General features: G+C 25.3%; 1 protein-coding gene across 2 annotated transcripts in view; it reads left to right on the forward strand.

The window, feature by feature from the left end:
• The window catches only part of LOC100205860 (GTP-binding protein Rheb), a 37,763-nt gene extending 22,337 nt beyond the window's left edge, over positions 1 to 15,426 (forward strand). Inside the window, exons 4-9 of one of the 2 annotated variants that reach the window (XM_065811092.1) lie at positions 2,774 to 2,841; positions 5,033 to 5,115; positions 11,506 to 11,562; positions 11,861 to 11,908; positions 13,025 to 13,106; positions 14,893 to 15,284. In XM_065811092.1, coding sequence (XP_065667164.1) covers positions 2,774 to 2,841; positions 5,033 to 5,115; positions 11,506 to 11,562; positions 11,861 to 11,908; positions 13,025 to 13,106; positions 14,893 to 14,985 — 431 coding nt within the window. In that variant the 3' untranslated portion in view covers positions 14,986 to 15,284. Of the gene's footprint in view, positions 1 to 2,773; positions 2,842 to 5,032; positions 5,116 to 11,505; positions 11,563 to 11,860; positions 11,909 to 13,024; positions 13,107 to 14,892 lie in introns of both variants that reach the window. The other variant, XM_065811091.1, reaches the window with a different exon arrangement.
• Positions 15,427 to 15,560: the final 134 nt, after the last annotated feature.

A 15,560-nucleotide genomic window follows, 5' to 3' on the forward strand; every position in this document is an offset into this window, starting at 1 on the left:
ATATAAATAAATAAAAAATAAATATAAATAAATAAAATTTTTTTTTATGTTTACTAGACATAAAAAAAAAAAATTGTAATAAGAAAGAAAAAAACTTTTTAAATAAGTATAAAAATATATATATATATATATATTTCATTTTTATGTTCATATTTTTATATTAATAATAAGAATAAATTATGAATAAAAATAATAAAATAATACGACAATTTAGTTAGGTTTTTTCAGCGCCTTTTTAAAAATGCGTCATTAATATATGCTAAAAAACCGTGGCCAAACTCTCAAAAAATATATATATATGCGTGGTCACTCAAAGCGACCGACCGCACACCTCTCCTGGGAAGGCCTGAATTATAGTTAATTGTTTGATGATACAGACAGTTCTAGTAGTGAAAGTAGTGAAAATGGTAGATAAAATGAAGGGTATCCAAAAAGTTCTACTGCTAAGATTGCAGAAGCTGTACTTAATGCAGTTGGTGAGACATAGATTTGTAGATCCGCAATCCAAAAATATCTACAACACTTGTGCATGAATTAAGCTTAATTTGGTCTTATATCGACTTTTCTGAAGAAATGTGACGCTTATATTTTGATTATAAGAGCATAGACAAACAACATTATAGCACTTGCATTTCGAGCAAGTCTAAATCTTTGGTTATAACTTTACAAAAATTAGAGAAAGGAAATTCTGTCTCTATTTATAACATGTTACACAATACTATTTTAAAAATTAATTTATTAAATAAAATTTCCGTTGTAATGTGACACCATTGCAGTAAATACAGGTTTTAAAAATGGAGTGATTAAGCCTTTGACGAAAATTGTTCCAGGTTAAGTGTATCAATCTTGTCGACTTCATATTCTCAACCTGATTCTTAAGCATTTTATGAACTCAATGTTAGATTACTTATCAACATTGTCTAATATTAATTACTGATTCTTTAATGAGTTGATTAATAACTACCATGATTTAATTGAAAAATACAAGCCTAACCGGCCACTTAATAAAAGTAAAAAATATGGTAGGAATATTTATACAGAGCTGGATTTGTTATGTAAAGGATATAAGTCTTATCTAGACACAATGTGTTTACCAGTAATTCGTTTTTCTAAACCTATTTCAAATGCATGATGAAATTCAAAAGCTATGTATTCTCACCCCTAATGAACACTTGTAGTTAAGGCGATTTACAAATTATTGGAATTCTTTTATTTGAAATTAGCATGATTTTATAAGCATATTATGTCCAAACAAAAGCTTTAGATGTTATAATATTTTTTGCTTCAGATTTTTTTAATATTTGAAGAAACTTTTCTTTTTTATATATAATTTTCAAAACCTTTTTACTACCTCTAATAGTGAATCTATAGAACACCATTTTGGAGTCTTAAGATTACTTTCGCTCATCTGTGTTAACATAAATTTAGTTAAAATCTTTTGAAAAAGTGCCTTAATTTACTATAGATCCTAATTCTAATCGATTCTGACATATATTAACTATATATAGTTGTCAAAATACAATATTTCTATCAATTTTCACAAAAAATACTAGAATTCCGACCAAAAAAGAGCTTATAATTAAGAAAAAGCGCCAATAAATGATCAGAACTGATCATATTATTAAACTATGATGTTCATTTTACCTAAAAAACGTATTTATTAAAAATCTTATACAAATTTGGAGAAGCGATTAGGATTTTAAGAAGATTTAAAAAAAAAAAACATCTTCGGTCTGGGTTTTTTTGCTATGAACATTTTTTTTTTTTTTTTGGTCTTTCATAATTCACAGACCTGATCATTTAACAGATGTTAAACGATCAGGTCTGTGAATATGTCGTAGTCAATAAAATATAATACAGGCGCTATATTATTTTAAAATTGCCTTAACTACACCAAGCATGCTTAAGTTTGGTTCCAAAAAATATATTTTTCAAACTTGTTTTGAATGTTCAAAAAAAGTCTTTTGCGAGTCAAATGCTGCTGGGCAGGTTTGTGAAGTTGTGCCAGAGTTTTGTACACCTAAAATGATTTAAAAACTGATTTCATTATATGTTGAAAACTAGGGATCAGATATAGTTAGTAATTAAAGTCAATTGATAAAATAGTTTTTTCCCAAATATAATTGCTTTATAATTAAAATTTTAGTTTTTATTCAAATAAAAAAACGACTTGATGTAAACTTGTTTTGACATCTGTTTATTAATCTATGATTAATTTACTTGAACTACCCAGAGGAAATGCTTCACTGCAAGGGTGTCCAGACATCTGTAAGAGGTCTGACTGTCATCCCTCGGAAAACGCTATGCATTTTTTAAAATGATAGCTACAATTATTAGGGTATTAGTATTCTGGTGATGTTAAAAAGTGTAATCTTAATAATTAGAAAATATTGTAAAGTTAATGTTGGAAAGTTTATAATGAAATTCCCTTTGTTAAAAATAGTTCACAATATAATTACTTTGATTTAATTAGATTAAAAGGAGATTTTTCATATCAAATCTCGAACACTTTTCTGATTCGATTTTATTATTATAATATTAAAGCTTCGCAGGGGCCTTGTTTTATTATAATTATTTTGAGTTGAATTCACTAATAGTTTAAATCCTAATGTATTGCTGGAAAATACCATGCTTTAAATTCTTATTTGATCATTAAAAGTTACATTACTTGCTTTAAAGTATTATTATTATTATTGTTTCCTATTATGTTTGTCAATATTTTAAAAATATTACAAGTTTTTGAAAATATTAAATTTTTTTTCTTCACTTTTAGCTTTTCACACAAAAATCAAACACAAGGGTCAAGACTATACAATCGATCTTGTTGACACAGCTGGTCAAGTAAATTTCATTTTAGTTTAAGTTAAACATTGAAAAATGGGTTAAAATACTTATGTAATATAGTTTTTATGTCGTCTTCCTAAAATAACTAGGATTAATCTGTAAGTTAGATATATAGGAGTAAAGTGATGCAAAAACTATGTATGTTTCTTTACTCTAATTGTAACATCTTTAACTTTATTTTAAATTTATTGAATAAAAATTATTGTAAAAAAAAAAATTGATAAAAAGCACTTTTTTCATTTTTAGTTAGTAAATTTTATTTTTTATGCTGTTAAGTCTAAAATATCATTTTTAAAATTTTCATATAATTTTGCTTCATTTAAGACCCAACATGATTTAAAGAACTTTTTTTAAATAATATTAGTTAAATGTCGTTAAATGTTCAAGAGTCTTGAGATACCCCTAAAAATTGTTTTTTTTTATCATAGCATATATTTTTCAAATATTGTTTTTTGGGATGTATATATATATATATATATATATATATATATATATATATATATATATATATATATATATATATATATATATCTATATATCTATATATATATATATATATATATATATATATATATATATATATATATATATATATATATATATATATATATATATATATATATATATATATATATATATATATATATATATATATATATATATATATATATATATATATATATACATCCCAAAAAACAATATTTGAAAAATATATGCTATATATATATGTATCATACATTTCATTTAATATATATAATAATATTTCATTTAAAATGAAATAAAAATTTTTTCAAACTTTTTATTAAACTTGTTGCTAGATAAGCTGCTTTAAAGTATTACTTTGTTTAACATAAATTATAATGTTTAAAATAAATTATAATTAATTATCAGCAGTATAAAGTTATTAATTATTAAGTAGATTCAAACTTCTTAATAATTAGTATTATTAAGAAGTTTGAATGATAATTACTTAAAAAAGCTTGATCGACAATTACATTTGAATTTATCCAAATTTACAAATGTAATAAGTTTAGAAAAAAACCCAAAAAAAAAACAATATTGACTAAGGGATAAAGAGAAAGTGCTTGGTCAAATCTGGTTTCACAACAAATAAGTGAGTTGATATATAAGTATATGCCCAAGTTATGTATGTGACTATTGGAGTTAATGAAGGAATGATAGTCATCATTAATAAAATCCAAAAATGCTTTAAAAATGTTCTCATTTTCTTCTATAGCAATTATTTTCGCTTAAAAGAGCATGCAATGTCCTTTGATTTTTGATTACACCTAAAGTTCTTGCTGTCATCAGACACATACCTAAGATTATTAACAGTCAAGCAGATGAGTATAAAATTTTTAAAGAGGCCTTGAGATTTAGAATGACCGAGCTTCAGAGACATTTGATGGAGATTTATCAGGCTATGGAAAAAGGAAAAAAGTACTTAAAAATAAGATTTAAGTTATCTTAACTGTAAATTAATGAAAAATTGTATTGCTGTGTATTGCACATGATATCTCTAAAAGTTAAGAGTGAGTGAGTCAATACTCATTGTTTTATTTAAGTAAAAGAAGTTTTTTGTACTTTTTAATGTAGATGAAGAATAAATAAAAAGTTTTAAAATTATTTTCTATTTTTAAAATTTCTCTTGACAGTAATTTTTAAATTAAACTAAAATATATTTACGAGATGAAAAATATATTTTAACATAAAAAGCAAATAACTTGTTATCAATAAAATTCATTCAGTCTAATTTAATATTAAAAGTTTATTAATTTTTTATTTTTTATAATATTCAACATTTTTTATTAAAATAAAGGAGTGATACATTTTAGTTTTCTTGGGACATTGTTGAAAATATGAAAACAGTGACAAAGCTGGTTGAAGTCATATTTATATATCTGCTGGATTACTGTAAATAAGAAAACAATAATAATATTTATTAATGTTTCTCTTAGACCTATATATTTATTAACATGTACCATTGACGTGAAAAAGTCCCCTTATACAGCTAGCTAATTTTATTAAATTTTGTTTTTTACTTTTTATCTATTTTTACACTTACTGCTTTTTTTTATATATCGTACTCAGTCTGTAATACAATAGCCTCACTTATTATTAGGTCTAATCAATACAATATGATGTGCATAATTCTATATTTTTCGTAATTAGTGTATTTTTATTTAAGGATGAATACTCCATTATGCCACAATCGTATTGTGTAGACAATCATGGATACATTTTAGTGTACTCTGTAACATCTAGAAAAAGGTTTGACATTTGTTGTAAATTTCATTTATCTTTTTTTTTAATCACATAATAATTGTTAAAGAAACAAATACAAAAAAAGTTTTTAAAAATTTGAAAATTTAGTAGTCTGTTTTTTTATAAAACATTGTTTTAAATGGAACACAAAGAGAAAGACCAAAATAAAATCAAAATCTTAAGAAAGTTTTTTACTTGAATTAATAGAGTACCTGGAGCAAAACTCTCAGTCTGTATATGTCCACTCTATTGTGCTTATGCATCTATGTATGTACACTTCACTGCATCTATGGCTGTATCAGTTGATTTATATACAATCTGCTGTATCTAGGGTTATATCAGTCATTATATGTACACTCTGTCTATATAAGCCTATGTCTATATAAGTTGATGTATGTACACTTTGCCTCACAAGAAAACAAAGAAATAAAAAAAAAAAAAATAATAATAAACAAGCTATTTATAAAATTACTTGAAATATTTGTCGTTAAAGTTATTGTTTTTGTGGTTTTTAAAAAAGCAATAATACTTCTACAATTAATATCTTAACATTTAGGTAACACTTATTTGATTGTCAAAGTTAGATCTAATCTGGCCATTGATCCTTGTCTTCCTTTCTCTCGCTGTGCAAACAAGAAGTCTTTGTCTTCTTGAATGTTAATCGTGCTCTCAGCATTAGCATGAGCCAAATCAAATAAATCATCCAATCTGGAGATAAAAGAATCCTCTCTTGCTTGCTGAGTTGCAGATTTTCTTCCTTTGTTTTTTTTTTAGCAAATACCATTCTTCAAACGATTGTTCCAGTTTTGTATGGCAATTTCGATGTTCTTTCATTGGAATTCGAGCTTTCTGCCAAAACTTAGCAATCTCATTAACTCTAACAGACAATGATTGTTGAACAGTTTTTTTCAGGTCTATGTGGTGATACAAAAACAAACCAAGAGCCATACGCAAAGATGGAAGCTTACTTCCTGTGAGTTCAGCCACAGAATCTCCAAGTAGATACACCTGTGTTTTAGATCTAGTTGCTACTGACATTTTTCTATATTTTAAAGTAAAAAGAAATTCACATTATTCAAAATTAACTTATATTGTAGAATGCATTAATTTGTTTTAAAAAAGAATTTCATTCAGATTACCCTGTGCATTACCATTTAATAAAATACCATTTAAGTTGATTTAACCAACCAATAAATGAAAAGGAATAAACAGGCAAGCAATGCCAACAAGAGAAATCAGGCAACAAAGTGCATAAAGGACTATGCAGGGTTGTAAAGAGAAAAGGGTTACACGTACCCGTTAAAAAGTCAACGCCTTCTATAGAATGCCTCTCTCCAGAATAGAGCTAGGGAGAATTGAGCTACCTCTAAATTTTGTCCAAATGAGCCCATATTTGGTAGTAATTATTTGTATATATAAAGGAATAGAATGGGAGGGTAGGACAATCAAAATTTGAAACTAAAAAAATAAGCTCCACCCTAATATATATATATATATATATATATATATATATATATATATATATATATATATATATATATATATATATATATATATACACACATACATATACATACATGCATACATACATACATACATACATACATACATACATACATACATACAAACATACATATATATACAGGGCCCATTCTAGGAAAAAAAAGTGAGCGGCAAACTCCATCACCCCCCCCCCATCTCCCTTCAGGAGAAATTTAGCGGAAAATCGGCATTTTTTAGTGGAAAAAACAATATTTGCCGTAAAAAATGTTAAAAAAAAAAAAACAGTCCTCAAATTTTAATTTGGGTGGCGCCCAAATACGATCGACTCTATCGAAAACGGTCTAGAACAGCCCATGATATATATAAGTGTATATATATACAACCCTTAGATGTTGTCCGAAAGTTTTTTCCATATTTTGTTGACAAAAAGTAAAAATTAAAATGCAAGACCGGAATTATTTTTTTTAATTAATTGATAGACTGCCTGCCCCAACCAAACCCTCAGTCGATGTAGCAACACTCCCTTGCGGATCAGGCTAAAAGAAAGTAGATGTAGCAGCACTCCCTTGCGGGTCAGGCTATTTGTCAGTCGATGTAGCAGCACTCCCTTGCGAGTCAGGCTATTTGTCAGTCGATGTAGCAGCACTCCCTTGCGAGTCAGGCTATAAGATAGTCGATGTAGTAACACTCCGCGCATAATTTACAGTAAAAAAAAATTAAAAATAAAAACATTTTATTAAAAAAAATAAAAATAAAAAAATTGTTTATATTGTTAAAAACATTCAGAATGTTTTTAAAACATTCTGGTCAATTAAATTTGCGTTTTTGTGGTTTTTTTAAAAAACGATTTATTTGTAATTAAATTAATGGTTTTTACTTTTGTCTAACACGCAAATGTTGGACGAAAGTCAAAAGTAATTAAAAGTGACGTATGTGTTGGCGTAAGAATCACTTTTTTCCTTCCGCTCTTCCCAAAGACAACCAACTATAGATCTATATATATATATATATATATATATATATATATATATATATATATATATATATATATATATATATAAATACTTATACAAATACAATATATAAATAATTTAAATACATATATGTGTAGAAATGTGTTTGTTACATCTGTAAAAACTAGGTCATGAAGGCATGAAACTAGTGATGTTACTTTTTTTGGTTATTGATTGTGAGCACGCCTCGCAATCAATAACAGCAATATGTATAACAAATAATAATAAACAGTAGAATCTCGTTAACTTGGACTCTGAAGAGATTTATATTTTATCTAACTTAATGAATTAACCAAAGTTTTCCATATGTCACACTTTTGGAAAAAGTCTGATTTATGGAGGTTAGGAGACTTAATAGGAGTATTTTGAATTTTTTCTGTTATAATTTTAATTTTTAGTTTTGTTTAACTTCAACTTTTTTAATAAATAGACTTAAATAAAAGCTTAACCGAATCAAAGTAAAAATATTTAGTTTGTTAAATTATATTTGACACAAAATGTTTTGAATTTTATTTGATGTTTTTGAATTTTAATTTTATTAGTCATTAATAAATAGAATGTGATCGAACCTGAACGAAATCGAAGTTTTAAGTGAAGTTTTAGTTTGATAAATTATATAACGCTAGATATTTAATTTTTAAGCATTCAAAGTTTTGAATTTTTATTGAAGTGTTGCAAGTTTTGATATTTTATTACATGGACTTTAATGCAATTCAAAGTAAAAGTACTAGTTAAGCAAAGTTTTTTGTCAAATGGACCCAAAAAAACTGTACAAGTTAGCAAATGAATCTTGTACTGAGATTTTTAGTTTTAATTTAAGCGTGACGCGCTTCATAACGAGTATCACTTCTTTATTTAACAATATACAAACTCTGCTGTTTAATTGACTTAATTGATATACAAACTCTACTGTTTAATTGAGCAAAATAAAATTTACCAAAGACATTTTCTATAGAATCAATTTATAATTTTCTTACTCGCAAGTTCTTCGGACGAGCAAGATTTTTTACCCTTGTAACAAGATTTTTTACCCTTGTGACTCACGTGCGCGAAGCGATCGTTCTCGCTTTATCACAAGGCCTGATATATATCATCCCATTTGAGTTTATGCAAGATGGAAATGCTGAGATCTCTTTCAGTGTGATGATTATTTGGATTAAGCCATTCAGTCTGATGAGAATTTTAAGAGAAATTTAGATGTTGAGTCATACATACCCTGTTGAGTCAAGAAATATTTTTTATATTATTGAAGAGCAAGATAAGCTAGTTTTATTTATAAACTTTGGCATATATATAAAATTCTGACATATATAAAATTCGCCGAATGGTCACACACAAGCAGTGAACACCCGAGGGAAGAAATGAAGTACATTAGAATAGAGGAGAATTATTTTTCAAACAAAGCATATTTTGACAGTTGTCAAGACAAAAATAAAGATTAATAGAGGAATATTTAAAATATAGATAAGACAGACAATGCACCTAAACAGTACTAACAATAATAATAAAAAATAAAAAAATAAAAAAAAATTGTTATATAAATACTAATATGAACTAAGATAAACAAAAAATATATCACCAAACAAAAAATAAACAAAACAAAAAATATATTAAAAAATAAAAAGTATGCATACAACAATGAAAGACCTCAGAATGGAAAAAAAACATTAATGCCAATGTGTAAACATAATTTGTGTAGTGATTAAGTAATAAACATCTCCTCAGAGTCGCGTCTATTATTACTGGCGTTTCGATGAGGATCAGCACTTATAACTAGTTTATCCCGTCAGACAAACGTCATCGCCACTTATGCTTTACCCCGCGACTTACGCCTATTCCATACTGCAGTAAAAAAGGATTCACTACAAATAGCTAAAACCCAACCATACCCAAATTTGTAAAGCACTAATATTTTTTTGATGATATGAAAAGTGTTAATCTACTGCACAATATAAGTAAAAATAATTAAATAAATCACTTACCATACCAACGGTAGAAAAAACTACGCACAATAAATTAAAATTCAAATAAAAACGCCAGAAACAAAACTAAAAACAACTAAAGTGTGTAAACAGAAAATGCTAATAAATTTTTCCTAAGACCATTCAAACCACATAGGTTCTTCCAGCACAAATAAACCAAAAACAATCAAATGGCAATATACCCTATTAAAAACCCTTTTAAAATAAAATAAAACATAATAGAGTATTCAAAAAAACTCTAACGTTGTCATAGATACTTCATTCGAACTTTGTTAACCAATCTAAAGTGTAAGAAAATGAAACAACCAGCGCAACTTAAAATCATAACTAAAAATCAAGTATATTTGAAAGTAGAAAAAAAAAAAAACATATATATATATGTATATATATATATATATATATATATATATATATATATATATATATATATATATATATATATATATATATATATATATCGCCTGCAAAAATGTAAATATTTAAACATGTAGTAAAGGATATAAGAAATTCTCTGAATAATAATAAAAGACAAAAATTGTGTCTGTGAAAATTAAAATAAAGCCAATGTCTGTGAAAATTAAAATTAAAATAAAATAATGAACGTACGATAATATAGCACAAAAGCTCCTTGATAACAGCAACAACATGAAAATCAGCGGATAAATCATACACCAAAGAATATTGTAATAAGATCAACTAAATACTAAAATAAGACCAGACAAATTTAAGCCAAATAAGTGGTTAAAAAAATTATTTTGGGTGATAAAGCAATAATATTAGTCGTCATATAAAAACGATGTAAGAAGCGGGAAAAATAATGTTTAAGAAGTAAAGTATTCTCTACGGTCCGAATTAAAGGTAACTTTAAGACCATATCTAAATCGAAGTTTCCGAAAAAGTCAAGTTTTCTCTACGGTCCGAATTAAATGTAATTTTGAGACCATAACAAAAACAACAACAAAAAGACGTCCATCAACAAAACATGTCAAAAGCCACTAGTCAAAAAGAATCGCTCTTATATATATTTATATGAATCCTAAAATGAAAAAACAATCACACATGATAACAACATATACATAACATACAAATCTGCATTTAACATTCCAACCACATACTATATATTAAAAGAAAATATTACCTAAATAAGAATGAGTTCAAACAAAGATAGTATTGTTCTGGAGCAGTACTGTGCTGTCAGGTGGTCAGGTGTTGAGTTGGTAGAAATAAATTTGCTATTATCATATTATATTGCTATTATTATATTATTTATAATTGAGTGTTAGATCTAGTTATTTTTTTGCAACTAGAGATGACTGAGGCCCAGTAAATGATGAAATAGTGCTAACATCCTTGGCCTGTTATTCCACTACAGCTGTTATATTTGTTGTTTGGATAGCATTCTTTTTTTAAAGATACTTGATTTGCTCACGCCAACTAGAGTTTTCATCCCCAAGGGTTGAAAACTCTTACATTGACTGAGGGTTTTGGCAGTTTCTATTTAGGTGCAAAGGAATTTTATTATGAAAAATATTTCAATTATTTTTCATGTTTTTTTTTTCTTTTTCTGAAAAAAAAACTGTTGGGCTTAATGATTTTAAAATTTAAAGTGTGCAAAATATATTAGGACACTGCCAACCTAAACCTGCAAAAGCAAGTGATATATTCACTTAAATAAAAATTTTAAATCTTATAAGAAAAAATTTCCTACCTTTTTTTCTTCTTTTTTCTTTTTTTTTTTACCTAAATAAATAAATTAATTTACTATTGTAAAGTCATTTCATTATGGGATTTTATTATGGTTATCTTATGTTTTATTATGGTTATCTTTTTAATAGTTTATGGTTTCTTGGTTATCTATTATAAGAATTACTAAATAAAGAATTTTTTATTTTATTTAGTTTTGATGTTGTGATGGATATAAGAGAAAGATTATTAGACCTAACAGGACAACAAACGTTGGTGGTTTTTTGTTTTGTTTTTGTTTTTGTTTTTTAATTAAATTTTGTATTATTATGTTTAGGAGGGGAATGAGTTTTATTAGGGGATTGAGTTATATAGATATAATTCATTGGGGAATTAATAGATCTAACAGGACAACAAGCTTTAGTGTTTTTTTAGTTTGTTTTTTTAAATATCGCAATCATTTATTTTTAGTTTTTTTTTTAATTATCGCAATTTTGGCAATCGTTTTACAAAATGTAATAACCTTTAGCATTTAATTGTCTACTATATAACATATTTATATTTTACTAGATTACCAATTTTGTTAGTTGGGAACAAGACTGATTTGCACATGGAAAGGTAATTAGTTTATGTTAGATCAATTGTTAACATCATAAATAAAAATTAAATTTTTATTTTAAAATGTTTGACTGATGTGGTTGATTAAAGTTAGATGAAATTTTTTATTATTATTGCATGTTTTGATTAAATTTGTTACACATAATTATTTGTTTCAATAAAAAAAGTTCTTTTATAGGTAGCTTTGAAAATATTAAATATATTATATAAAAATATAATAAATTAGAAATTATAACAAAAACATTAATTTTAATAAAATTAAATTTAAAAAACCACAACAAAAACAATATATCGAGGGTATACTGCCAGAAAGCACTAAATCATTTTTCATTGTTTTGAGATAATGGCAGCTTAATTAAAAATTTTTTTTTCATGCAATGGTTTATATTCCCATATATATATATTACTGTATATTTGAGAATGATCAATAACTTGGTATTATATAGAATATAAGGTCTGGTGCGTTTTGGAAGTGATAAAGCATATAATAATAAGTGTTTATGTTGACTTAACTCAAAACCAACAAAAAATGACTTAGTGCATTCTGGCAGTATACCCTCGATATTAGAAATAAAGTTAAAATATAGTTTATGCTATATTTCATATATGATCTATTTATACCTTATGTATTTTAATTTAAAATACTGAATAACAAATTTATAATGGTAATTTACAAAAGATTTTTTTTTCTGACATTTTTTAGTAAAAAGTTAAAAATGCTTGAAATCAAAACTTTAATAATTTTTTGTATAATTAGACTGATATTTTATGTATGTAATACACCTAATTAAACAAAAATGTATTTAAAAAGAATTGATAAAGTTCCAAGTTAATCATAATATGAGATGTAAATTTTGGGTAAGTGAGAGTTGTAAAAATTAATATTATAAGATTTAATCAAAATGAATAATGTATTTTTTTAAATATACAAAACTCCAATAAGTAATAAAAAAATTTAGTGACACAAAGGTCAAAATAGCAGTAATCTTACAATTATGACCATGTGATCATGTCATTGACTACAAGTTTTTCAGCAAAATATTTTTTTCTAAAGCATTTATTAACTGTACACACTGGAGCAACTTTTGAATGTGCATTTTTATTTTTAATTGCTAGGGTGGTATCTTCAGAAGAAGGAAGCATTTTAGCAAAAAAATGGAAAGCTGGGTTTTTAGAATCGTCAGCTAAAGAAAATAAAGTAAAAATCTTTTTTGTATTATTAACTTAAACATAAATAACAAAATATTATTAACTTAAACCCTTAGAGAAATAACAATAGCATATGAACCATGTCATATTAATTTCCCTTAAATTTGTTTTGAATATTTTGTAAACATTTTCAAGACAAATGTTTATGTTTGTTTACTCATTTAATTTCAAGGTAAGTATACAGCTAAAATATGTAAAGTAACATAAGTGATTTAAATTTTGTGAAAGTGAAAGGTGATTTTTGTATTGAGACTCATGCATAGTGGCTAAGATCTAACACCTTATAAAGCTATATTGTCAAGTAGTTATTGCTGCTGTACAAGTACAATGCAGCTATTGCTGTTGTACAAGTATAATGTAGCTATTTTTGCTGTAGAAGTACAATGTAGCAGGCCTTGTTACGAGATTTCGCTGCGTAGCAAAAACGCGTAACGCATTTCTAAGTAACTCAACTCCTCAAATATATTTTGCATCATTAGAAGTTATATTGCGTCACTCGCGTCTTTTTAAGTACCGCATTGTAATTAAAGTTATTTTATTAACGCATTAAAAGTAATACAAACAGTTTGTTTTTTTCTCACTATAACAAAAGTTACAAATAAAATCTAAGTTCTTATTTAAAAAATCATTTTTATTATTTTTTTCAAATATGAACTAAATTTTATTTTGAAAAAAATATTTTTTTCATGAAACGTAAAATAATGTTTGTTTATTTTCTTATGATTTTACAGTTGATTTTTGGTTATTTTATTAACTGATAATAAATTTTTTCTTGTTTAATATGTGAACTCATTTTAATGTTTTTAAACAAGAAAGAGTTTTTTTGTTGTTGTTTATCAGTTACCGATAATATATTCGTGATCATAATTTATTTTCATAAATTAAACGAACGTCATAAAAACTTTACGTCAATGAATTAACAATAAACAAAATATCTTATTAATAAAATATTTCATCAAAATAAATCGTGCATTTTTTAAACTATTATGACTAAAAATAAATTTTATATTTAAAAGAATTTTATATATTTAATTTCTTAAGATAAAACTTAAAACACTTAATTTTTTTTAACTAATTTTTAACAACAAAAAAATTATTTAACAAACTTTCTTTAACAAAAAATCTATTAGTTTACAATTGCGGTTAGATGCTTTTACTTACGACTTTATTTCTTCTGAATAAACGTCATGTTAACGACAATCAAAAGATAATTTAAATATTCTAAAAGATATAAGTTTTTGCGTAGCGCAAAACTGCTGAGCGCGTAGGCAAATCGCCTTTTCGCAAGCAAAATGCGAGCTGCGTAATGCTTCTTAACAAGGCCTGATGTAGCATTTGTTGTTATACAAGTACAAATTCAGTTGCTCAAGCATTGTGCCTTAGTGGATTCAGATTTAACAAATCAGTCGACTTTATATTTAAGTATACTTCAGCCATTAAATATGCTATATAGACCTTTAGCGCATTTAAAAATTTTTTAAATCGTTTTTGCTAAATCCAATTTAAAAATTTTTACATTTATTTAAAAAAGAAATTATGTTTTTATTATTTGTGATAATGTTATAAGAAAAAATAGTTATTTTGTAATAGATCAAATATATTAAAACACTTTTTTTTTTTGTAATACATTAAAGTATATTACATATTTAATATATTATAAACAGTCAATGATTGGTTCTAAGTTTTTCAGCTTTTCAGTCTGGTAGTAATATTAATGTTTTGTTAAATAGTGAAATGTTTTTAAAATGATTGTTGATAATATTTTTGCAATTTAGACTGTGCAACTCGTGTTTCACACTATAATAGATGAAATAGAGAAATTACAAAATGGAACTACGCCTAATAAAGGAAGCTGCATAATTTCATGAGAATTCTCTGAAAATTACTTTTAAGCTTATTTATATGTATAAATACAAGGAGAACATAACTTATTAAGGATATTGTTCAAAATTCTTTTTTTCTTCTTTTTTTTTTTTTTTTTTTTTTTTGTATATAAGTTTATTAATTATTATTCAATAAGTTACTTTTTACTTGAATATTGTAAGATAAAATTTTTTGAGTAGTGTTTATAAATTTAAAGTGTTAAAGTATAATAAATATTTTGGAAAAATAAACTTATGGGTTTTGTATAAAAATATGAAATCTTATGTGTATTGGTGTAATTGAATGCTGTGTATTTATTTACTGTGTATTTGAGTGAGTGTTTATATTTCCTTTTTTTGTTGTTGAAGTTTAAACTTGTTTTTTTTTAAATTTTCTGAGTATATTATTTATATTAAAAAAATAATAATAAATGTTTTTCAGTTTTCTTTGTGCATTTGTTTGTTATTTTAAAAAGTTTTTAAATAATAAGACTGAAGAAAATCAGTATAAAAAATAATTTTTCAAATATTTATATCTGCAATATTTTTCTTTTTTTTTTTAAACACTTTCACTTCCAACA

This window comes from Hydra vulgaris, chromosome 11 (assembly GCF_038396675.1).
Source record: "Hydra vulgaris chromosome 11, alternate assembly HydraT2T_AEP".
Lineage (NCBI taxonomy): Eukaryota > Metazoa > Cnidaria > Hydrozoa > Anthoathecata > Hydridae > Hydra > Hydra vulgaris.